Genomic DNA, 24,525 nt, shown 5'->3' with positions numbered 1-24,525 from the left:
CCTGCGCGTTCCCCAGCTCGTGTTCCTCGGCCAGCTGCCGAGCCGAGCTGCTGCTGAGTTGGGCACAGAGGAACCTGATGAGGTTCAACAAGGGCAAGGGCAGGGTCCTGCACCTGGGGAGGAACAACCCCAGGCACCAGTACAGGCTGGGGCGGACCTGCTGGAGAGCAGCTCTGCGGAGAGGGACTGGGAGTGCTGGGGGACAACAAGGTGACCATGAGCCAGCAGCGTGCCCTGGGTGCCAAGAAGGCCACTGGGATCCTGGGGTGCATTAGGAGGAGTGTGGCCAGCAGGTCGAGGGAGGTTCTCCTCCCCCTCTGCTCTGCCCTAGTGAGGCCCCATCTGCAGTGCTGTGTCCAGTGCTGGGCTCCCCAGTTCCAGAAAGATGAGGAGCTACTGGAGAGAGCCCAGCAGAGGGCTACGAGGATGAGGAGGGGACTGGAGCATCTCTCCTACGAGGAGAGGCTGAGGGAGCTGGGCTTGTTCAGCCTGGAGAAGAGAAGGCTGAGAGGGGACCTTAGAAATGCCTCTAAATATCTGCAGGGTGGGGGTCAGGAGGACGGGGCCAGCCTCTTTCCAGTGGTGCCCAGCGACAGGACAAGGGGCAACGGGCACAAACTGGAGCAGAGGAAGCTCCAGCTGAACCCGAGGAAGAACTTCTTCTCTCTGAGGGTGCCGGAGCCCTGGCCCAGGCTGCCCAGGGAGGCTGTGGAGTCTCCTTCTCTGGAGATATTCCAGCCCCGCCTGGACAAGGTCCTGTGCAGCCTGCTCTGGGTGACCCTGCTTGGGCAGGGGGTTGGGCTGGGGGATCCCAGAGGGCCCTGCCAGCCCCTGCCATGCTGGGATTCTGGGATTCTGTGGCGAGAGCGGGCGCCCGCCTGCGTCCCCAAAGGGTGACCCTCGGTGGGTGCCCACGGGCACTTTGCCTTTTACAGGCACGAAAACTCAGCCCGGAGGCTCTGCATTTGTCTGAGGGCCATGTGCCACAGCAGGTGGAAAACGTTGAAGATCCCCTCCCCGTTTCTGTCACTGGTGGGTGCTCCGGGTGTTTGGGTGTGGGGGTCCATGCCCCGGCCCTGCTCGCGGGGCAGCAGGGATGGGGCTGCTCAGGCCGTTGCTTCACGGCATGGCGTCAGCCCGGTCCCAGCTCTCCCGTTGCTCCTGGCCGTGCGCTCCCCACGCTCGCCTCGGGCTGCCCTGGGACCGGCCGGCTGGACGGAGCCGCTGCCGTGCGCTTTGCTGACTCTCAGAACGCGTGGGCTTCTCTGCCTGTGGTGGAGTGGCCGTTGGTTGTCAGGCACTCGTTGCGGAGGACGGCGTGACGCTACACGTGGGTTTGAGGACGCAGTGGCAGCACCAGAGCGTGCTCTGGAAATGGCGTGTCACACGACTCTCCGTGGAGCCTCAGATGTCCAAAGCTGCTTTTGAAAAATTTCAGCCAAAGTGATTTATTTGCTGCTGCCTGAGCGGTTGCTTGGTAGACTCTGGAGTCGCCCGGCTGCCGGACCCTTCCTGTGCCGCCCTCCGCTTGCCTGGACGGAGTGCACTGATTTATTTCTGCATTTATTTCTTCCCGCAAGAAGCGATGTTTTAGCAGCTTTCCTCCGATGGTCTCTAACCTCCTGTGTCTAGGGGAAGCCACTACCGTTTTGTTCGGGGTTTGCCAGCCCTGCTGCGCTGCCAGCTGAGGAACAACGTGAGGTTTCCTTCCCTGCTGGCCTGGAGACGGGGCAGGGCTCGACGTGGGGCTGGGACAGCAGCTCAGGCCGAGCCGAGGGCCGCGTCTGCAGCGTGTCCTGAGCCGTGACGCAGACACCGCTCCGCTGTGACGCGGACACTGCCCGGGTTCACCGGGAGCAGGGGCAGGGAGCCCTGACGCCCGTGGGCACGGTGGTGCGGATGGGAAGAGGTGAAGGCGGCTCAGAGCAGCCCCGAGCACAGCGGGAACGCTGCCGACGTGCCGCGGGAGCCCTTCAGCTGCGAAACAAAGACAGAGTAAGATCTCATAGCTGGAATTTGAAGCTGGACACGCTGAAAATGGAAACGGAGTGCACGTGTTTTGAGACTGAGAGCAACTTAACCATGGAAAGAAGTTAAGTGGAGCAGTGAATTTTCCATTACTTGAAATCTGTTCATCAAAGTCAAGTATCTTTCTAAAATTTTCACTAGAGTTCATCATACAAAGCTGCAAGTAAGTCAGAAATTAGTGTTCAACAGACAGAATCATGCAGGAGAGCAGATTAGATAATTACAGTGATTATTTGGTTGTTAAGCATTCCCGTTTCTGTCCACAACTGACCCCGGAGCTGAGCGGGTACGGTGAGACGAGGGTCGTTAACACGGCGAGTCCACCGGTGTGTTCCTTGCCAGCTCTTCGTTAGAAGCGGCGTCTTGGCGCTGGGCTCCTGTTCTGCTGCGCAGGGCGCTTCTGCCATCGCCTCGGCGGTCCCGGCGGACGGCGGGGAGCCAGGAGCGCTGGCACGGCGCGGCGATGGCCGGAGCCGAGCCCAGGGAGCCGGGGCCTGCGGCGAGGCTCCACGGCTCTGTGCTCCCCGTTAGGATTCCCCGGGGTTTGGGCGAGCGGGGAAAACCCAAACTCGCTTTGCCGCGTTGCTGCTTCTGGAGCTGGGGGAGAGGAGACTGAGACCGGCTGAGCCGTTCAGCGACGGGAGGGCTGCGAAGGACGGACGAGTCGAGCTCTCCCGTAAGCCCCTCCTTTCCAGCAAGGTGGTTTGGGGGTCGTGGAGGGGAGCTGCTGGTGTGGTTCGTTAGCGGTAGCTCTCTGGTCGGCAGGAGCGGGGCCACGGTGCCGGCGAGAGGAGGTGCAGCCGGGAGGCAGGGCCGGTGGCAGGGGCTGGGACCGGTGGTCTGCAGCGAGAGCCTGGCTGGCTGTGACCCCCGCGTGCCCGGCTCCGCAGGCCGTGGGCGAGGTGGCTCTGCTGCGCGACGGAGGAGAAACGCCGTGGCTGGTGGGCGGTCCTGCTCTCCTGGCTGTAAGACCAAAGTAAATCTCACAGGGAGGAATCCTTCACGTGAACATGGAGCAAAATACAGCATCAGCCTTTTGAAAAGGAGGAAATAAAATAAAGCAAGTTTCAGATTCTGCCGTTCATCTCCCTTCCTCGTTAGATGAAGCACTTCAGTTCCTTGGCTGACAGGGGCTTCAGTTCGCTCCTGGCTGCGGCTGTCTCTGAGGTCGCACAGGCAGCTGGCACGGGTTCGTCAGGCTTACTGAGCTGATTTTCGGACTTCAGCCCGGGGCAGAAGATGTTTGGACATCAGAAGAGGTGTTAAACGGCACTCCAGCAGCTCAGGTCCGTGCTCTGCACAGCCTCTGGCACGGCCGCTCCAAGCAGCTCGCCAGGCTCGGCGTGGGCAGTCGGAGGGCTCGGCCACGTCCCCGCGCTGGGAGCCGGGCTGCCCCCGGGACCTGTTCCCGGAGGTGCCGGGAGAGGGGAGCGGCTGGGGTTGGCCTGCTGGGGTTGTCAGGTCCGTAGGCAGCTGGATTTCTCTCTGACTTCATCTGCTGGCGCTCACATCTGCCTGCCGGTGTTGGTGGAGGTCAGCACCCTGCTTTTCCCCACTTTTGCCTCTTCTCACCTTCTGCGTGGGTAATGTTTTTCATCACAAAGTTCCTTTCCCTTCTGAGGCCCGGGTGGGCTTTGGCGAGCTCAGAGCTTCGTGTCAGAGGACCTGCCTCTCGGGGAAGTCGCTCGTCGTTACGAGCTTTGCTGACCTGGTTTCGGGAAAGCACGGCTCGTGGTCGGAGCCGCCGCACGGCTCCGAGCTGAGGAGAGCGTTTGCATTTTCCTTTTGACCTGTGGGATGGTGCTGAGTTGGAAACCGTGGCTGGGCAGAAAATCCAGCTCGGTGCTTTGGAGGCACAGAGGAGGGCACAGAGAAGTGCGTGGGCTGCTGGTTCCCTCGGGGGCTCGTTGGAGGTTGAGGTGAACGCAGTGCAGTGTCAGGAACCCGCTGACATGTACTAACAGAGTTACCTTGGCTTTGGCTGGAAGATACGCTCATCCTGAGCTACACCACGTTTTAGCCCTGTCTCGCTGCCAGGTAGGTGCTCATTTTGCCCAGGTACCGGGAAGAGGCAGCAACTCGAGCGACAGAATGTGACCTTTCTCTCTGGAGCAGCGGCCCCGCCGTGCCGCTCTGCGCCGGGCACAGCGCCGCTGCCGAGCCGTGCCGCGCAGCGGAGACGGGTCCTGTCTGCTGGGGCTCCGGGCGAGCTGCTCGCCGGTCCCAGGAGGTCCTGCTGCACTCTGTCACCCTGCCTTACGCGGGCAGGGTGCAGAGGAGTGCAACGCGTCCTCCTCCCAGTGCAAGCAGAGGTGTACGGTTCAAAGGGGCTGAGAGTAAGGGATTCCCTGTTACTCTGTGCTTTTTGGTAGCGATTTGATCATATCAGCGTGCACTGGAAAAGTCATTTTTGGAAGATTGATCGTGGAAGTCGGACTCAGTAGGTTTTCCGGCAGGTGCCTGCCTTTGAGGAAAGGCCCTCACAGAGTAGCAGTTCTCAGCAGTGGGGCTGCTTTCCCTGCCGTCAGTGGAGATAAGTGGTTCTCACAATTACAATTACTGCTTATACGGAAAAGACATCTCATGAAAATGAATTATCGTGATTGTAGGTAATTTGGCATAGTGCTGAGGAGGGAGCCCGTGCTGCGGATGTCTGCTTGGGATGCATAATATTTTCACTCCTCGCAGCTGAAGTTACGCAAATAAGAGGGAAGTCTCGTAATGGAATATGATCAAGGGAAGCAAGGGACTCGGCGGAAGCTCCAGGTTGTAGCAGAGCAGCGCCGGCGCTGCCCTGGCACGGTCCGCCGGCACTCCGGCGGCAGCGGGCGCGAGGCACTGTTTCGGAGCAGACCTGAAGCCGGGTTTCTGACCCGCAGCCGCTCTGCATTTCGGAAGAGCTGAGCTGAAATGGAGCGGAGACCCCGTCCGCTCTGTCCTTGTGGACCTGGCCAGGAGAGCTTGATAGGAGTTGACACCAGGTCCTAGGCTGCAGCGTTTTTTGCTGAGATAAACTTCAACTGGGTGATCTGTCCTTTTCTTGTTCTAAAATGGTACCCTGCTCTCTCACGCAAGTGCTCGGGCCCTTGGCAGGTGAGTTCAGTCGCAGAGAAATCCGTCCCTGGATGTGGTTTGCATTTTCATTTTTTTGCAGGTTGTGTGATACTTCGCGTGTCTTTGGGAACACGAAATATTAATGCCTTGAGAAAAATGAAAAAGGTGTTAATGTAAGATGTAGCTGCATGTTAAAGAAAGAAAAGTGCCTGATATTCCTGATAGCTGAATGTGTAATATCTCAAAAACGTGACTGCGGAGTGCCCGTCTTCTGGGCGCTGGTGGGATGCTGCCCGGGTGCGCTGGCGCAGGGGTGGTCACGGGGAGCGCAGCGCTGTGCTCTTTGCTTGTGTCCGCAGCGGCTGCCGTGTGCCGTGGCTGATGATGCTTGGGTTTTGGTGTTTTTTAGAGGAGAACAGGAACAGTATCATCAACTCCAGCCTGGAATCCGTCATCTCTTCAAACGCAAACAGCGTCCTCAACTCCAACAGCGCTCCCCAGCCCAGCCTGAACTCAAGTGATCTTGAACTAGAAGTAATTAAACCCAACAGGCCAAATTCACTGTAAGTACAGCGGTAATTAGTGTTTTATAGGCTCTCCATCCTTAAGCTTTAATCAGGGCTGTTTCTTACTCCGAATCCCAGCAGTTTGTTGAAGAATACAATTTAACATTTTAATTTTTAATGGGCCCTTAGCGCGTGCCCTGCATTTTTAGCTCGGTCTGAACGGTGGAGCCGGTTGCCGGGGGCTGTGTCTGCCGGCGAGTTTCGGCTCGGTTGCTTTGCGCGTGTGGAGTGTTTCTCGAGCAGCTCGCCACGCTGCTGCTTGAACTGCTCGACCCGTCTGGTGATAACTCCAGCGAGCACAAAGGACTTCTCTTCGGAGTTAAATTCTTTGACTGTTGTCAGTACAGTTGATCTCCGGCCAAATCTGTGCCATTGCTTCTGCTATTGCTTCCTTCATCTGGAAAGTTCAAGGGAAAAAATAGCGACCTTAGCAATGACTCCCTGGGGACGGCCGAGTTATTTATGAAGTCCCCTGAACTTGACACAGCTGAGCCCTCGCGCCGATGGCCGTCTCTGCTGGGGGAATTTCCTTCCTGCCGCGGCTCTGCCGGGCCCGATAGCATTTTCCCACAGACCCTCCCCTCCTCGCACATGTGAAGATCTGCTCAGATCCTCAAGGGCCGTTGCAGCCCTTGCAAGCTGCAGCCGATTTCCCCCCGGCGCTGCTCGGCCCATCCAAATGCTGCTCATGGCCTCGCCACGTGCAGCGACCTTCGCAGTGAAGGGAGACCTTCTTCCGACCCCTCCGGTCCTCCCACGGGCTCCACACACTGCCAGTTCCCCCCGAGCCGTAGAAGCCCCCCGTCCCTGGAGAGCAGACGGTGACATTTTTGCCATAGCTGCTTTCTCCTGGTTATCGGCGGAAGGATTGCTAAGGACTCGAAATGGGGGAGTGCCAGGGTGGAGGTGGTGAAACGTGGTGCTGTTGGCTTGGTTGACAGCAAGGGTTGGGGTCTGGGGGGTCTGGGGTGCCCCCAAGCTGCCAGTGCGTGGGGACGGCTCAGACCCCTGCCCGCAGCGGTTTGCACGGGTGGAAAGGTGAGTACGGAGCAAGCAGCCAGCGGTGCTGAGTGCATGTGAACAGGCTCTGGCTTCCATCCATCCGCTCTGCCTCTCTCCTCACCATCATCCCTGCCGCTAAACCCACGAGCTGCCCGAGTACCAGACCGCCCAGCCCCTCGTCGAGCTCGCCCGGCGCTGGCTGCGGGCGCGGGGTGCGGGGCTCAGCCCCGCTCCTCGCCTGCTGCCTGGGCATCCCCCCGCGGCCAGGAAGCCGCCCGCGAGGAGCGTGGCGGGGGCAGAGCAGAGCACCCAAAAGGTAGGACACCTCTAAATTAAGGTTATACCTTATGTATGTGGTGTACCGAGGACCGATGCGTCGCTGTCTCGTGCCTGTACTGCCGGTTGAAGCTCTGGAAGTCAGTCACATACCGCTCCCCAGCAGAACGTTTTTAGTTTATTTATCCTTCGAGGGGAAGAAAATGGTGTGACTTAGTATACAGCAAGGTTTGTGAGCCTGAGTCGTGCTGTGAGCTTACGGGGAAGGTTTGCCAAATTCACAGTTTTTCAGATTCCAAGAGTTGCCTCTTCCTAATAATTTCTTTTTTTAAGGAATTCGTCATGAAGTTCAGTGGAATAAATCAGTTAAAGCTATGTGAGGCTTTGGGGAGCAGAGACATCTTGCTGTTTCCGAGGAATTAAGTGAGCAGACCGGCAGGGAAACCGTTTGCTCGCCACCGGTTAAGGGGCCTTTGCACTTTTGCGAAGTGAAATAGAGATTAGCACCGGCAGCTCTCATGGCTCCGCGGCGTTTGGTGCAATTCCTCAAATTATTGTCATGCCCTTCTGTGATTCTGTGATTCTGTGAAATCCCGTGGATGCGTGATCGTTGGTACACGCACGGGAGTACGCCAGTTTTCTGTCCACGTTGAGCTGCAGGTTGGAAAGTGAGTCTTGAGGTGAATAATGCCACATATTCTCTATAACCCCAAATACTCAAATCAAACATCTTTAATCCAATCCTTCAATGAGAAATGAAGCATCCGGCTTCATTCCACGCTTTCAGCAGTGTGTGTAGGCGTCACTTCAGCCCCTCTGCCCGCGTGCCCCGGAGCACAAGCCCGTGCCCGTGGCCTTGGCAGGTGCGTGGTGTTTTGCCCTGGGTGTCGGCGCTCTGCGGGGGGTGTCGGTTCGCAGCGGTGAGGATGAGGAGGGCGAGGAGGGCTGCGGCAGCGGGTTTACCCCCAGCCCTGCCCCGCGGCCCTCGGGGTCTGGATGGGGCCGGGGTCCCGGCGGCTGTGCCGATGCCGCTCTGCGGGGCTGCCCCGGTAACAGCGGTGTGAAGCCGCTGCGGGGTCGCACCCGGCTGAGTAACGGGGCTTTGTGGGAAGCCTCGGGCAGCGACGCACGCGGCAGCCGCCTGTGGGATCTGTTCCTGCCGTGTGAGGGGGTCTGGGGCTCCCCTGTAGTTACCGCACCCACAGTTAGGGTGTGCGGCAGCGGGGAGGGTGCCTTCCCCTCTGCGCTCCTGCAGAAACCTGCGAGTCCTCCGCCGGTCCTGCGAGACCCGTCTTTGAGCTCACCTTCAGGAGTGTGAGTTTTTTCTTGCGTTCTTCACCATTTTCTGCGGGTTTTCAGCTGTGGGCCAGGGCCGCCGCGTCTCGGGGTCCGTTGGGGAGGGTCGGCGTTGCCGGCAGCCTGCCCTCAGGCTGGGCTGCGGGCTGAGCTGGGAGCCGGCGCGCGCCGAGTCCAAGCCCCGCGGCTGAGGAGCTGTAACATTCCAGGTGTGCGGAGGCCGGGAAGCCCCGCTTTCCTCCTCGAGAGAAAAGGCATTTTCTTTCTGAACAAGAAACTCTTTGAGAGAACACGTCCAAAGGAACCCGGGGTTCGGTGTCTCCTTCCCTGCCAGAAAGAGACCTCTGGTTTAGCAGGCACGGTGGTGGGGGGGTGACAGTTGGACTTGATGATCTTAGAGGTCTTGTCCAGCCTTAATGGTTCTGTGACCTGATGATTCGGTGACCTGATGATTCGGTGACCTGATGATTCTGTGACCTGATGATTCTGTGATAAGGGCACACGATGCTTTGCTGATGTTGTCTGGTGGCACCGGGGGGTTGCCCACGCGTGGCGTTGCGTCACTTCTCACGCGCGCTACGAAGCGGGCAGAGTGCGACCGCGGTGAAGGGGAGAAGACATTTTTTTCTGCCAGTCACAGGGTGCCAAACCTGGGTCTGTGCGCGGGCAGAGCTGCGGTGCTGTGTTGCCCCGACGCGGCGTCCGCCTCGGCGCCGCTCTCCGCCCAGCCGCCGGCAGCGACCGCGCCGTGCCCGACCAGCAGCCTGCCCGGGAGCGGGGGCAAGGGGCTGGGGCCTGCTGCTGCTCCGGCCGCGTACGAAGCTGACAGCGGGGCTCTCGGTGGGAGACTCGTTGGAGTGCAGGCGTGAGGGGCTGCAGGTCGGGGGGTTCCTCGCTTTCCCTTTGCTGCAGCGAGCGCCGGCGCGTTCAGAGGTTGCCTTTAAACGTGCAGGGCTAAAAATTGTGAGCGGCGTCTGTGGAATCAGGGACGTTTGTTTGAGCTTTTGTTTACAGAAGCCTCTCGGCTCCCTTCTGGATGCTCGTGTGTCCCCAGGGTCTGCTCCACGGGGAGCCGAGCCGGGTCCTGAACGCCCCGTGTGAGCGCGTGGCTTCTTGCCTGGCCTCTGGGCACGACGAGCATGGCAGCAGCGAGCGTGCTGGGGCCGGGGTCTGCGTGCCCGGGAGCCGTTCCCTGGGTCCCCTTCCCGGGGGGAAAGCGGTCCTCCTCGGGCTTGCCTTCCCTCCAGCACGGTCCCCCTTCCCCAGCCGGGAGGGAGATGGATTGCTGCGGGGTGAGGGCTCGCTCTGCCCAGCCACCGACCGGGGTTTTACCATGGGAATGCATTTATTTATTAGGGCTGGTTTTATTTTTATGGAAAAACTGCTCTGGGCGGGAGTTGTACTCGGTGAGTCAGCAGGACTGCTGCCCCATGCCAGGAGCTGCCACCGCCGCCGCAGCCCCGGACGGGGGATCTGTTTCTGGAGGGGCGCCGGGTTTCCTCCTCCTGCCCCTGCGGAAAGCGTCCGCCTTCGAAAACACGGCGAAACCAGAGCCAGGAGCGCGCCGCTTCCCGCGCGGGCTCGGACTTCGGGAGCGGGGGAAGCGCTCCGACTAAACTGTGTGATCGTGGAAAGCCAAAGATTGAAGATGGCGGTGTTCAACACCTGGCTGCGGTAGCTTTGCGGTGCCGACCTGTGGGGCCGCGGCGTGGGGCGCGTCCCTGCGGACAGCCCACCCCTGGCCTGACGCTTCCTTTGTAGCTCGTTCTTCTCTGGTTTGTTCCTCCCGGCCGCATCTGCGTCCCCCGTGTTACCCGAGGCCCTGGGCGCAGGGACGGCGGCTCCCAGCGCGTAAACCCGGCCGGCGCAGAGGTGGGTGCTGCGAGCACGGCTTCGTTAGAGCCATCTTTTAGTGCTTAAAATAAACATAATACCTTGGTCTTAACCTGGCTGTCAGGTGTGACACTGGGTGCTGCTGGGTGGCTTCCCTGCGGCTCGCGGCCGGCTTTGCCAGCTGCTGGCACGGCCGAACAGCTGCTGCGTTACGGTGTGGAAGGAGAACGGGGGCCAAAACGTGCTGGAGGAGGTGGACGGAGCTGCGAGGGTTGGGGACGCTCCTCGCGCGGTGATTCCGTGTCCTGCGGGGCCGGGCTGGGGCCGGGGGGTGCGGGGCCGGGTGGCTCGGTGGGCTGCATCTCCGCATTGCGACTCCACGAAACGGTTGCGCTCACCAGGTAACGTCTTGCTGACCTGGCAAAAAGGTTTGCCATCCCTGCCAGCAGAACGCTTCCGCTGGGTGTCGGAAGGAGCGGAACAGAATATCACAGAATATCACAGAATATCACAGAATAGTAGGGGTTGGAAGGGACCTCTGTGGGTCATCTAGTCCAACCCCCTGCCCAAGCAGGGTCACCCAGAGCAGGCTGCACAGGACCTTGTCCAGGCGGGGCTGGAATATCTCCAGAGAAGGAGACTCCACAGCCTCCCTGGGCAGCCTGGGCCAGGGCTCCGTCACCCTCAGAGGGAAGAAGTTCTTCCTCATGTTCAGATGGAACTTCCTCTGCCTCAGTTTGTGCCCATTGCCCCTTGTCCTGTCACTGGGCACCACTGGAAAGAGTCTGGCCCCATCCTCCTGACCCCCACCCTGCAGATATTTGTAGGCATTTATAAGGTCCCCTCGCAGCCTTCTCTTCTCCAGGCTGAACAAGCCCAGTTCCCTCAACCTCTCCTCGTAGGGGAGATGCTCCAGTCCCCTCATCATCCTCATAGCCCTCCACTGGACTCTCTCCAGTAGCTCCTCATCTTTCTTGAACGGGGTCGTCTCGTGGGATGGATGCGGGGGTACGGTGCCGGCCGGCTGCCAAGGCTCTGTCTGCACCGCGGTCGCAGAGCCGGCCGGCACAGGAGGGTGCTGGGGGTGCCTGTGGACCGGCTGGGCCAGCTCCTGCTCCCGTCACAGCCAGCTGCCTTGGCAGGGCTGCGGCGCTGGGGACACGTGCTGCCAGCTCCGAGCAGGATGAGCCCATCTCTGAGGGACGGGATGGCATCCAGAGGGACCTGGGCAAGCTGGAGAAGTGGCTCTGTGTGAAACTCATGAGGTTCAACGAGGCCGAGCGCAGGGCCCTGCTCCTGGGGCAGGGCAGCCCCGGTATCCGTACAGGGTGGGGATGAGGGGATGGAGAGCAGCCCTGCGAGAAGGACCTGGGGCTGCTGGGGGGTGAGAAGCTGCCCGTGACCCAGCAGCGTGCGCTGGCAGCCCAGAAGCCAACCGTGCCCCGGGCTGCATCCCCACAGCGTGGGCACAGGGCGAGGGGGGGGATTCTGCCCCGCTCTGCTGAGACCCCCCCGGGAGTCCTGCGTCCAGCTCTGGAGCCCTCAGCACAGGACAGAGCTGGAGCTGTGGGAGCGGGGCCAGAGGAGGCCCCAGCAATGATGCAAGGGCTGGAACCCCTCTGCTGGGAGGAAAGGCTGGGAGAGCTGGGGCTGGGCAGCCTGGGGAGGAGAAGACCACGGGGAGACCTTAGAGCAGCCTGCTAGTACTTAAAGGGGGCTCGTAAGAAAGATGGGGACAGGCTTTTGAGCAGAGCCTGCTGCGGCAGGACAAGGCGCGATGGTTTCTGAGCCTCTGTTTCCCTCCGCGCGCCAGCGTTGCTTGGAGGTCAGGCTGACAGGTCCGAGTATTTCCGAGGTAATCCCTGCCCTGCTATCAAATGATGTAAGTGAAGTGCAGAGCCGATGCGCTTCGGGGTTTTGAGCTGTATTTTCCGTACATATTACCCGTTTCAGAAGGACGAGTGAGGTTCAGGAGATAGGAACCCTGCAGTGCGTTTAAAAGGGAAAAAAAAATCATCTCTAGATGAATGTGAGCCCACGCAGAGACCGTCGGCCACGGGATCAGCCCCGCGCGTTGCCCGGGGGGCTGGCGAACCCTGGAAGCAGCGCTGGTGAGGGGCTGGGGCTCGGGGCAGAGGGTCCGGCAGCCCCTGCCCGCTGCCCTGCGCCCACCCGAGGGGCTGCGGTGGGTGGCAGGGAGCCCGTGACCCGCGCTGCCTCTGCAGTTCCTGCCCGCGGTGCTCGCTGCTCCTGGTTTCGCAGAGGCTCTCGTGCCGCTCTGTTTTGCTCGTGATGTTTATATCCCGAAGAAGAACGGCGATCAGAGGTGCAGGAGGCGCGGGAGCGGGTCCCACCCTCATCCTGCCTTCCCGGCAGCCACTCTGGGAACGTCTCTCTGGAATGGCATCTCTGGGATTTCTGCTGAAGAAATTTCCTCATTAATCAAGTAGTCCTGCCCTGAGAAACCTGGATTCTTACCCGCTCTCCCCCCACCCCAGTGTGCAGCCCCACTTTTAATTTGAAAAAAGACTGGCGACGTGTTTGTGTGTCGTTCTTGGGGTGGTCTGTGCTCAGAGGGGTCCTCTCGCCCCTGGGTGGGTGAGCCGGTGCCCAGGAGGGTGGCCCAGGGTGGGGGCTGCCAGCCTGCACGGGAGGTTCCTGCGCTGCGTCGTGCTCTTAGTGCCATCCTAGCAGTGCTGGCTGTAGGAAAGACGTTTCTTTGTACTTCAGCTTCGTTTTCGAGTTCTCTCCCTTCGTACGAAATGGCAGGGAAAACCGCGGGGTAGGCGCAGGGTGCCTGGGCCCCGGCGCGGCGATGGAAGCTGCGCGGTGCGCTCGGGGTAGGGAAAGCGGGACCGCGAGGAAGCAGGAGCTTGATTAATTGCGAGGCTTTGGGCAAAACAAAGCTGTTTCTTCTTCCTTCCACCGCATTGTGGCCGGCTGGCCGGGAGCCACTGCGGCTCCGGCAAAAGCCAAGAGCGGGGAGAGGCGTTGTCGGGGCCAGCAGCCCGGGGCCGGGTCCCCCCCCCGGGACCCTCCTTCCCGGCCGCGGGCCCTCCGCTGCCCTGCATCGGGGGATCGGAGCCCCGCGCGCCCGGAACGGGCCGGGCACCGTGCGGGACACGCAGCGATGCCCAGCTGGGACTGCCCGGGTGGCAGAGACGTGCCCGCCACCAGCCCTGCTCTGCGCGGCCACGCAGAGCTCGGCCCAGACCCCCAGACCCTGGGCTTTTTCCTAATCTGAGTCTTAATCGCGAAGGCCAGCCGCGAGGGGTGGGTCTGCTGACTGCCGAACGAAAAAAAAGGCATTTTTTAGGGATTGGGTAAAATCTTGTGATCGCAGCTCCTCCGGAAAAGCCGTATCTAAATTTCTCTTAAGAGGAGCAGACCTGTTCCTAGCTGCGGTCGTAGGCTGGGACTGGGGGCTTTACACTCGCACCGGTGGTCCCAGTGGGGTGGGACGGCTGGGAGCTGGGGTGAGAGGTGCCCTGGGTGCCCGCAGCCCCGGGTCCCCAGGGAGGCGGCTGCTGGGAGCGTTGCCTTCCAAGCAGTGTGGCGGCTTCGCCTTTCCCTCTCGACACCTCGCGCGCCTGGTCGGGGTTTCCATCTGGACGAGCTGGGCAGGGGCTCGCTGCGAGCGTGGCGTGGAGGGGTGGCTGGGCCCGGGGGAGGGGAACGCGCCAGATCTCTGCGGAGAGGAGGAGGAGGCTGAGGCTCCGGCCGCACAGCCGCCTGCTCCCCTCTGCTCTGCCCTGGGGAGGCCCCATCTGCAGTGCTGGGTCCAGTGCTGGGCTCCCCAGTTCAAGAAAGAGGAGGAGCTACTGGAGAGAGTCCAGCGGAGGGCTGCGAGGATGAGGAGGGGACTGGAGCATCTCTGCTACGAGGAGAGGCTGAGGGAGCTGGGCTTGTTCAGCCTGGAGAAGAGAAGGCTGAGAGGGGACCTTCGAAATGCCCACAAATATCTGCAGGGTGGGGGTCAGGAGGACGGGGCCAGACTCTGTCCAGTGGTGCCCAGTGACAGGACAAGGGGCAACGGGCACAAACTGAAGCAGAGGAAGCTCCAGCTGAACCCGAGGAAGAACTTCTTCCCTCTGAGGGTGACGGAGCCCTGGCCCAGGCTGCCCGGGGAGGCTGTGGAGTCTCCTTCTCTGGAGATATTCCAGCCCCGCCTGGACGCGGTGCTGTGCAGCCTGCTCTGGGTGACCCTGCTTGGGCAGGGGGTTGGGCTGGGGGACCCACAGAGGTCCCTGCCAACCCTGCCATGCTGGGATTCTGGGATTCTGATTCTGTGAGACCCGGGCAGGCGTCTCCGGGTGCATTGCGCTCCATGTGCTGGACATGGGGCTGGCGTCGTGCTCAAGGGGCTTAGAGATGATTTCCAGTTTAGAACAGAAACCGCCTATTTGCTGGTTTTCTTGCTTGAGAAAAGATCCTGAAGCTCCCAGTCTGTTGCTTGGCGTATCCCAGATGACATAATATTCAAAGTATCTTATGACTTCTTTATTTTTTTTTGGTGCAGACTGTCACAAGGGTGTCTGTATGTTTGGTTTTTTTCAAGCAGCTTTAACTTGGGAGTCCCAGGTTGTGCCTGCAGTTAGAAAGCTGCGTAAGCTTCCGTGACCCAGGGGTCTGGCAAACGTCTTTGAACCCGTTTCGTGACGAACACGAGCTGCGTCCTCAGCAGACTCGGCAGATCGATGGACTTGAGGCTCAGTTGCTGGTGGCGATTCATTTTAAAGCTTGCATATATACACATGTATACATATGTATTTCATAATTTTTTCCTGTGTTGCGTTTGAATAATCCTGGATTTACTTTTGAACCATCTGTGTGCTTCCATGAAGTGTGCTAAGATACGTGAAAAAGGGCGATGCTTGTAGACCACGGGAGCAGTGCGGGTGTCTGGGGAGGGCAGAGGGCGATGGCACCCTGCATCCCAGGGGAGATGTGCCAGGCGGTTCGGCCCGGAGGAGCAGGGACGCCAGCTCCCGGCACCGCTGCCCGGCAGGCTCGCAGGAGGAGGGGCTGGAAGATGGGTGGTTTATCTGCTTTACTGCTCTGTGGGCTTTTCATATGCCCCAGAGCCTGGCACAACAACTTCTCAAAGCTTCAGCTCTTTCACTGTTTAGTTGGCTCTTGGTCTAGAAACTTTCCACAAATTGAACTTGAAAATTAAGCCAAATATTCTCATAAAATAAGTCTCCAGTTCTGTGGCTAACCCCATGTGAACTAGTAGCCGTACCTCAAAATATTTCCTCCAGGTTCCTCCATGAGAACAGAGGCAATCTGTCAGGCTACGCGCCCTTCGCTGACGGGAGCAGGCGCCCGTCTTCCCTTTCTGGGCAGGGATGAGTTGTGGGGCTGCTTTGGAGTTGCCGCGGGTGTTGTCTCCGGGCTCTACGGGGTGTGTGGGGGCTCGCGGACAGACAGACGGACGGACAGACAGCGGCTCCACATTCCGGGCCGTCCCTTGGCTTCTCCAGCCTGGCTCTTCCCCGAGCTGCCTCTCGGGAGACCTCCCCGGAGCCTCTGCTTTGCACAGCACGGCTCTGCTCGTGGGGTTTGCTCTGGGGGCGTCGGAGGGGGCTTCTCGCAGGCGGCGGGGGCTTAGATCTCCCTCCGCGAGACCTCAGAAAGCACCCTGAGCTCCGGGGGCACAGACGCTGAAGGACAGAATCACAGAATCACAGAATAGTAGGGGTTGGAAGGGACCTCTGTGGGTCATCTAGTCCAACCCCCTGCCGAAGCAGGGTCACCTACAGCAGGCTGCACAGGACCTTGTCCAGGCGGGTCTGGAATATCTCCAGAGAAGGAGACTCCACAGCCTCCCTGGGCAGCCTGGGCCAGGGCTCCATCACCCTCAGAGGGAAGAAGTTCTTCCTCATGTGGCAGCGTGCTTGAAAGCCTGGGAAAGAAAATACAGACGTCGCACTTTCATTGCTTCCTAATTCATGTAATTAGCGTGGAGATAGCTGCGTGGCAGCATTTTCTTCACAGAAACTGCCTCAGACAAATACTGGCTCATGGAAATTCCGCTTTCAAGTAAAGCGGTGTCTGGAAATACATTAAGGCCGTTGTGGGGATGTGGATGCAGGAATCAAAACGGCTACGACAAAGCCCTCCCTGGGGCAGGCAGCAGCGCAGTTTGTTACGAGCTGGTGTGCCTGTCTCAGGCTCATCTTCTCGGTGGCCGGACCTTGTTTTGCCTTCCCCCTCTCCTGCCTGCCATTCCCCTTTGATGGCAGCCGAGCTGCGGTCCCGGCGCGGGCTTGCTCGGTGGCTGCCGCCCAGCGCCCGTCCCGGCTCAGCCCCGGAGCCCGGCGCTGCCGCGAGCCCCTCTGCGCAGTCTGCGTCGGAGTCGCTTTGGGGCAGGATCCCTCAAGTGCGAGCCTAGCCAGAATTTTTATTGAGACTGCTGAAAGCGAAATGACAGTGAATTAGGTCTTTCTGCCACCTATAAATGTCGCCACAGTCAAAATATTTTAAAGAGACGGCCGAAGGCATTCTTTGGTTCCTCTTTCTGCAGGCAGATTTAATTCAAAACCAAGGATGTAGCCCAGACTCTCCCTTGGAGAAGCCTTTTGACGGCTGTGGGAGGGTGTTCTGCAGGCAGTGCTGGCTCCAGCCGCCCCACACAGGCGCTGAAAACGCTGAAAACGAACCAAACCTCCCCCCTGGCCCAGCAGCCGCGGGTGCCAGGGCCGTGCGTGAGCGGGGTTCAGATGGGGACCACCTCGGGGCCGGCTGTCCCGGGGCCGGCCACCCCTCCTCCGCGCGATCCGGTTTCCCAGCAGAGAGCCGACAATGTCCCCCGAAGGGGCAGGAGGAGAACAGGGCTGCTCGCTCACAAAGACAGCCTGTCTCCCTCTGAAAGAAGATCCTTGTGCCTAATTAACTTCATAAATTAGCTGGAGCTGTAACGCCACCACTTCAACCTAAAATGGAGGTAACCCAATCTCCCCGGTCCCTTCTGCCGCCGTAAGGGATCCTGCCCGCCGATTAATTTGCCCTCGCCCAGCTGCGCGCTGGCCGTGCGCGGCGGCCGTGCAGACACTGTTGACAGGGCTGTGCTAAGCTGGGAAATTATCGGGAGCGTAAGAACCGCCGCCAATTATCCGCCGGCCCCCGCGCGCTGGCATCGCTCCCCTCGCCCGGCGCGGCACCTGGCACCGCGGCAGCCGGCCCCGGCGAGGCCGGGCGGGAGGGGGTCCGCAGGCTGCCTGCAGCAAAGCTGTCCCGGCTGGGACCGGCGTCGGGAAGGAAATCACGGGGGGAAGGAGCAATATTTCAGCTTTTGCTGTCGTCTGCACCGGCGCTTGGGAACACAGCAGCCGTGTCCCCTGCGGAGGAGAGGAAAATCCCCTCCGGCTTCTGCCCACAGGTGTGCGGGAGCTGGAAGGCAAAGAGGGCTCCGTATGGCACAGCCGAGCCCCAGCTCTGCGCTGGGGACCAACGGCAGCCGGGGCTCTTCCAGCCCACAGAATCCCAGCATGGCAGCGGTTGGCAGGGACCTCTGTGGGTCACCCAGTCCAGCCCCCTGCCCAAGCAGGGTCACCCAGAGCAGGGGGCACAGCACCGCGGCCAGGCGGGGCTGGAATATCTCCAGAGAAGGAGACTCCCCAGCCCCTCTGGGCAGCCTGGGCCAGGGCTCCGGCACCCTCAGAGGGAAGAAGTTCTTCCTCATCTTCAGCTGGAGCTTCCTCTGCTCCAGTTTGTGCCCGTTGCCCCTTGTCCTGTCGCTGGGCACCACTGCAAAGAGTCTGGCCCCATCCTCCTGACCCCCACCCTGCAGATATTTAGAGGCATTTATAGGGTCCCCTGTCAGCCTTCTCTTCTCCAGGCTGAACAAGCCCAGCTCCCTCAGCCTCTCCTCGTAGGGGAGATGCTCCAGTCCCCTCCTCATCCTCACAGCCCTGCGCTGGACTCTCTCCAGCAGCTCCTCATCTTTCTTGAACTGGGGAGCCCAGCACTGGACCCAGCACTGCAGATGGGGCCTCCCCAGGGCAGAGCAGAGGGGGAGGAGACCCTCCCTCGCCCTGCTGCCCACACTCCTCCTAATGGACCCCAGGATCCCATTGGCTTTCTTGGCAGCCAGGGCACGCTGCTGGCTCATGGTCACCCTGTCATCTACCAGGACGCCCAGGTCCCTCTTTGCAGAGCTGCTCTCCAGCAGGTCCACCCCAAGCCTAAACCACACTGGTTTGCCCCCAGCCGCTGCTTCTTCAAGCGCTTACACCAGCTGACCATCGCTGTCCCATATATCCGTAGCTTCTCAGTATGGCAGCCCAAGATGGGACTTAAAATTATGTCTTTCTGTGGCTTTAGTTGTGCTTAGTTGTGCACTTTTCAGGTCTCACAAGAGCCAGGCTCTTCCACGTGTGACGGTGTAACACTAACGCGGTGTCCGTGCCTGCAGTCTCCGTCCCCGGAGGTCTCCGAGCCCGCGGACCGACCCGCTCCAGGCTCCCCGCCAGCCCTGCTGGAGCCGGGGTTTGGGTCGGTGACCGCCCGGGGCCCTGCGCGGCTCCTCGGGGGCTCTGGGCGCAGCGGTGGGTGCAGCCCGCGGGGAGGCCGGGGCCGGCGCCTGGCGTCTGACAAATGGAAGTGAAAAAACAGCCCACCGAGAAAAAGCGAATGGAACGCGTTAATCTGTGTGTGATTCACGGGGAGGGAGGAAGGGCTGCGTTTCCAGCTTGGTTGCAGGCAGAGGAGTTGAGGTTGGGCCAGTAAACTGGGAGGGTTGTGGTGCTCACACCTCCCAGCTGGGCTGCACTGGGAGGGGGGGTGCGACTGGGGGAGGCGGCTTTTGCTGATGAGAGCTGATGAGGCAAAAATGTTATTGCAAAGTTTGGGGTTTTGGAGTGGAAAAAAATAGATGAAAAAGGAGAGAACAGAACAAAATCAGAACTTCTTCTGATAAAGACGATCGAATTGGATCGTTTCTGTGTTGTGGGCTTTGGAGCAAAGTGTTCTGCTGGGCTCGCTGTGACGGGTGTCTGCCGACTGCTTGCCAAGCGAAGCCCTCAAGAACAAATACACGAAAGGAAATCCGGCAAATCAAGTAGATGCAGAGAATTATTATGCAGTGACTTTACTCACCCGTTATTCTCAAATCACTTCTACAGGCCAAAAGAATCCGCGTTGTTTTTCCCAGTGCGTATGACTTGTGTGGGCAGGTGTTAGTTCTTTGCGCTGCGTGGAGAATAGAAAAAATAAGAGTTTTAGCTTGCGGTGCTGATGAAGGCTTAAATAAACGGTCTTTGTTTTTTGTTAGGGTTTGAGTCTGGAAATGGCCTTCTATCAAATTATGCAAGGAAGATTACTTAGCCAGGAATGGATTTTTTACGGTGTGGAGTAGCTTTTCTGACCATTTCCAGAAATTACTTGAAAAGTAAAAGAAACTTTTCTTCCTTCAGAGCACTGGCAGTAACGGCTTGAGGGGTGGCTTGCGGCTGCCCGGCCGGCAGCGACTGAGCTCCGTGGCCACGGGCAGAACGAGCCTTTGTGTGGGGGGCTCGTGCTGGAGGCTGAGAGCACGGGGGGCAAAATCGCCAGCTCCAGGCACCGCCCTGGGCAGCTGCCCTGCCGCGCTGCGGGCAGTCCGGCCGTCCCCTCACTGGCTCCCCGCTGCAGGGCGTCTCTGCCAGCAAAAGGCAGCTTTGGCTTTGGGAAATGAAGACGGGTTGCCCCTCGCCCGGAGCAGGGGCGATGGAGGGGTGCGGGGCCCGCTGCTGCGGTGCGGGTGCCCTGGCAGCCTCGGGCAGAGGGTCGGGGCAGTCCAGGGTGAGGGTGGCTGGTGGCAAGGGCAGCCTCGTCGGGCATCGCCGGGCTGCCCTGCAGCTGCGACGGCCCGTGGGCAGCCCACCCTCCGCTGCCGACGGCAGGCTCGAGCTGCTTGTGCTTGGCGAAGCCTGCTCGGCAGCGGAGCAGGGCCGCCCCGTGCACAGGGGGTGTTTTCCTCCAATATTTGATCCCACCGAGCCTCCCTCGGCTGTTCTGGGAGCTGTGATCCCCCAGGGACTGTAATCGCCTTCCTTTTCCAAGAATCCCATACGGTTCCTGGGGTGGCAGATGGGAGAGTTTTCTTTTCTGAGGGACGTAAGACGGCAGTGGACTGAATGCCAGAGAAAAACGAGAGATTTCTGGAGGACTGTTGAGTTCTCCTTAATTGTGAATGCAATTTGTTGGTGACTAATGCATCCAGACTTGCAGAGTTACCTCATATATTAGCAGCAGTGGCACGATGGAAAAGATGTGACTAAGATGCTGGCTCCTGATTTAGCAACGCTTCCCTCTGAAACTGCCGTTTGGCTTCCTACTGGCACCGTACAACTTTTCTATTAGTAATTAGGAGCTTTAATACAGTTTGAAAGCTCCTGGTTCAACATCAGATCTGCCAGCTTGATTTTTGGTCTGCCGAGAGCCTTTTGAGCAGAGAGGAAGCAGGGAGGGGGTTACTAATGGAGCAGAAACTGCAGCCGCTGAGCGAACGGCGGAGCGAGGCAGAACGCGTCGTGCCCAGGCTCGGTGCCATGAAGGACCCGGCGCCGCGTGAGCGTGGCCCCGTGGCTGCGCCTGCTCCGCTGCCCTGCCCCGGCTCTTCCCGCCTGTCCCGCTTCCAGCGCCGGCGCGATGTTCTGGTAAGAGTGGGGAGTGATGGGTTGGTAACTTGGTGGTGGAACTGCAGATCCTCCATTCTAGCGAGTCGTGCAGCGGTTGACGCGGTGCTGTTCCGTACGGCACGATGCTCCCGTGGCTCGGATCCCGCCGGCGGGAAGACACGCGCGTGCCGGTCCAGCGAGCTCCTTCCGCAGCGCCTCCAACGCTTACTCACGCTGAAAATCCATCCATTTCTGATGCTTTGCTTGTTGACTCAGCCTTTCTCCAGCACTAACATCGGTCTCTCAGCTTCGTGCCAGCGGCCTATACCAGACCAGCAATGTCATCGCATCCCTGTGAAACACCAAGCACCATCTGTCTGTATTTCAAAATGGAAATGTCTGTTAAGTGGGACAACAAGAACTCCAGCTCTCCTTCCCAAAGGCAGAACTCTTCCCATTCTCTCTTGCATTCAAGTGGAAAAGCTTTTAGATGGTTTATGAAATCACTAAAGCAGGGAGATGCTTCTACGTATGGGAAATAAGCCAAGCAGCAAGTGACAGGAGAAACCAATGTGCTGGGTATCTTCAAGGTTACAGAGGGACACATCCATGGTACCCAAAAGAAGATTCTGTAATCTGTGCTGATGGAGATGGAGGAACTAGGAAATGGAGATGTGGGGAGAGTCCATGCTGAAGCAGCTGAACTTTTTTGGACCTGTTTGGTCAAGGGATGTTGACCACAATGTATTTTGACCGCTGATTTCCCTAAGTGTGTTATTATTTGCCACCTGAATGATTAGGCAGCAAGATAACTCCTGAGACAATACCGCCAGAGAGAGTTTTAGCATCATTTTTTTCTTGCATTTAAAGTAGAAGACAGAGGAAGAGTCGGTCTGGAGCCCGGGGAGCTGATGGTCACGTAGAGGGGGGTGTGTGGTGCGGTCACCGAGCTGGGGTGCAGCCAGCGCCAGGGAATCGCTTGCTGCAGCCGGCGCAGATCCGCGCTCGGAGCTTTGCTGGGACGGGCAGCACTGCATGAACTCCATCAGCTTCTCAGCCAGCGGCTGCCTCCCACTGCATTCACCAGCAGAGCTCTGTCCACTGGTCAGCTGCAGTCTTGGCCTTGGTTTAGCAGCGTTTAAGTGCCCTGGCAATAAATGATATGATAATTTTTTTTCTGGTTCGCTTTGAGAAGAGCCTTACGTTCTGCAGCTTTGTTGATAGGAACAGAACAGGAGTCAAAGGATTGGGTGGTTCGTGATGTATTTTCATGCAGACAGGTATCGGTAATGTCAGAAGGGGAATATTGTTATTTATTCCTCAGATGATTCATGAGAGGGCTTTAATTCATCAGTAGGCTATGCCCATTCACAGCCGTTAGATGTTCTGTGTCAGAAATAGCCCCGAGTTCCACAAAAATAAACAACAAGTTGTAAACATTTTTGAAGTGGAGCTGATGTCCTCTCGGGCAGAAGAACAAAGCAGCAGAAGCTGTCTAGAAACCCTGCAGAGAGTGACTCTTCAGACCTGTGAATGCCTGGAGGACCTGAGCTGTGTGAAGAAAGTGCCAGCGGCAGTCCGGGTAGGCAGGGCGCAGGGAAGGAGGATTCGAGAAGCAGCGGGGTTGTGAGGAGGGATCAGAAAAGAGATTTTTTTTTTTTGAGGAGTCTGGAAACAGGAATTGCTGCTTTTTTCTCACGTTCAGGCAGCAAACGCAGCGTCGGAACGGGAGAGGCAGTTGTACAGCAGGCACGGGACGCAGCGGGGAGGACGGAGCCTCCGAGCCCAGCTCTGAGCCCGCCTGTTTGCTGGCAGAGGGGGCTTGGCAGAGGGGCAGGCGGGAGCTGAAGGCGCCGGTGCCACCGGCTGCGACATGATGTCCTCGATCCGGGGTGGTTGGGCCCCTCGGGGGGCTGCGGGTCCCGGCCGCTGCCTTCGAGGGGCACAGACGGAGCGGCAGGAAGGGCAAGAGCCTTGGGACGCGCTGGGCTGCCGACTCGTGGAGTTCCCTCTGCTGCTGCTGGCGGCGAGGCCGTACCTGCCTCGGAAGGCTCGGATTTTAGCCACTTCTCTGTTTCCTGCCCCTGGTATTTTTGGTTCTGAGCGTTTCTTTCTCTGTTTTGTTTCCCACTGTGCACCCAACAGGAAGAGCCCCTCGCAAAGCCCTCCAGAGTAAGAAGAAGGGGAAAAAAAAAAAAGGTCCAGATGACATTTGCTTTCCGCAGGCAGAACTGAGAGCAGGCACCAGGCAACATTTCCCCAAAGCCTCTCACCACCTCCGCTCTTTCCATGAGAAACGGAGAGGAAATTGGATCCTACAGGAAAACCGTTTTCCAAACTGCCAAGACCTCCGCGTAGTCTGCTCGCGCGCGGGCACTGCCTTCTCCAGCGAGACCGGACGGGGTCCTGCAGCCGCGTGGCTCAGAAAGGTGATGGTCAAGCAAGATCTTGAAAAGATCTACCCGTGTTTCACGGAGGGGAGTTGAACCCTTGGTGTGCTGGGAGGGCCGGCTCCGGCGGGGCCCTGGAAAGTCCGTTTGCTCTTCCTGTGGAGAGGTGCTGGGCAGCCCTCGGAGCCGGGCGCTGGGCTGGCTCGGGCACCGCGGGACCGCGCTCACCTCTTCGAGAGCAACCATGGAAGCGGGATGGTCTTCGTACGTCAAGATCCACATGCTGCCATTAGTGAATAGTTCTCACAGTTGTTTTGGTGGGCACGGAGAGTGTTTTCTTTGCCACCAAGCATCCAAAGACACCAAAATCCTGCTCCAAATTATTGATAGCTTCTTAGCTGGAGGCTGGCCCAGGTGCCGCTTGCTGTACGGCCTTTTTACCGCAAGACTGCAGAAATATCTCCCTTCTCCGAGAATCGTATTGATTGCTTTATGCACCGTAATTAGGGTAGCAGACTGTGCAGTTGGTGGAGCGATGACAGAGTCGACTTCGCGAGTAGCGAGAGCTGCATTCTTTTAAAATGATTTCATCTCAAAAAGTGCGTTGGGAATTTCTAGTCCCGGAGCCCTGTGCGGTCGGATATTCACAGAATCACAGAATCACAGAATAGTAGGGGTTGGAAGGGACCTCTGGGGGTCATCTAGTCCAACCCCCCTGCCGAAGCAGGGTCACCTACAGCTGGCTGCACAGGACCTTGTCCAGGCGGGTCTTGAATATCTCCAGAGAAGGAGACTCCACAGCCTCCCTGCCGCTGCCCGCCAAGGAGGTGGGAGCGACGGCAGGGGGGCTGCTGGGTGGTGCTGGCCGCTCTCGGAGGGACAAGCCCAGCCACATTTCAGTCACCGGCTCATCACCCCCTCCCAGGCCCACCTTGACCATGAGCCAGGCTTCTCCTGGAGAAGGACGTTGCTGTGCCATTTGTTTGCCCTCGCCTACCCCAGCTCGGGGCCTTTGTGGCCCATTAGATACTGCTGCCCGCTGGCTTTGTGACCAGCAAGAAGATGGGCTGGTGGCCAGAGGGGTCTGAGATGTCTTAGGACTCATCCTGCCCTGCAGACAGTTGGGTGGAAAGGAGCCGCGCTGGAGCCGGGGGCTGGAGGCCGGGAGGTTTGCTTCCCCAGGTCACGGTCCTTGCCTATAGAAAATCCACGCACGGAGCAGGTAACGCGCATTTGGTGAAGAGCTTTCTGAGATCACCAGGATGGAGGAGTCTACGTGAATGGCAAGAGGCTGTGGTAAGACGATAGCCACACCTAGCAGGTCCTCTGTCTTCCAGGTGATCAGCCCCGGCACTCACATTCCGTGTGCCGCGCAGACACGTGCCGTCCCGGAGGCTCACTGTAGCGGCTGAGCTGTGTAGACCGTTGCGTACAGGTATTACAACGGGCTCTGGCTTCCAGAACACTGGTTCTTCTTGC

The 24,525-nt window shown here is 59.2% G+C and overlaps 1 protein-coding gene across 5 annotated transcripts in view; it reads left to right on the top strand.

Annotated features, from left to right (window-relative positions):
- ARHGAP26 (Rho GTPase activating protein 26) overlaps positions 1 to 24,525 on the top strand; it is a 141,164-nt gene that overhangs the window by 104,438 nt on the left and 12,201 nt on the right. For 3 of the 5 annotated variants that reach the window (XM_075441398.1, XM_075441396.1, XM_075441397.1), the window contains exon 20: positions 5,492 to 5,645. In XM_075441398.1, coding sequence (XP_075297513.1) covers positions 5,492 to 5,645 — 154 coding nt within the window. The other 2 variants (XM_075441400.1, XM_075441399.1) reach the window with 2 other exon arrangements.

The sequence above is a fragment of the Opisthocomus hoazin genome, chromosome 22, assembly GCF_030867145.1.
Source record: "Opisthocomus hoazin isolate bOpiHoa1 chromosome 22, bOpiHoa1.hap1, whole genome shotgun sequence".
Lineage (NCBI taxonomy): Eukaryota > Metazoa > Chordata > Aves > Opisthocomiformes > Opisthocomidae > Opisthocomus > Opisthocomus hoazin.
Note: the sequence above shows the minus strand (reverse complement) of the source record. Positions and strands in the feature narration are given on the sequence as shown.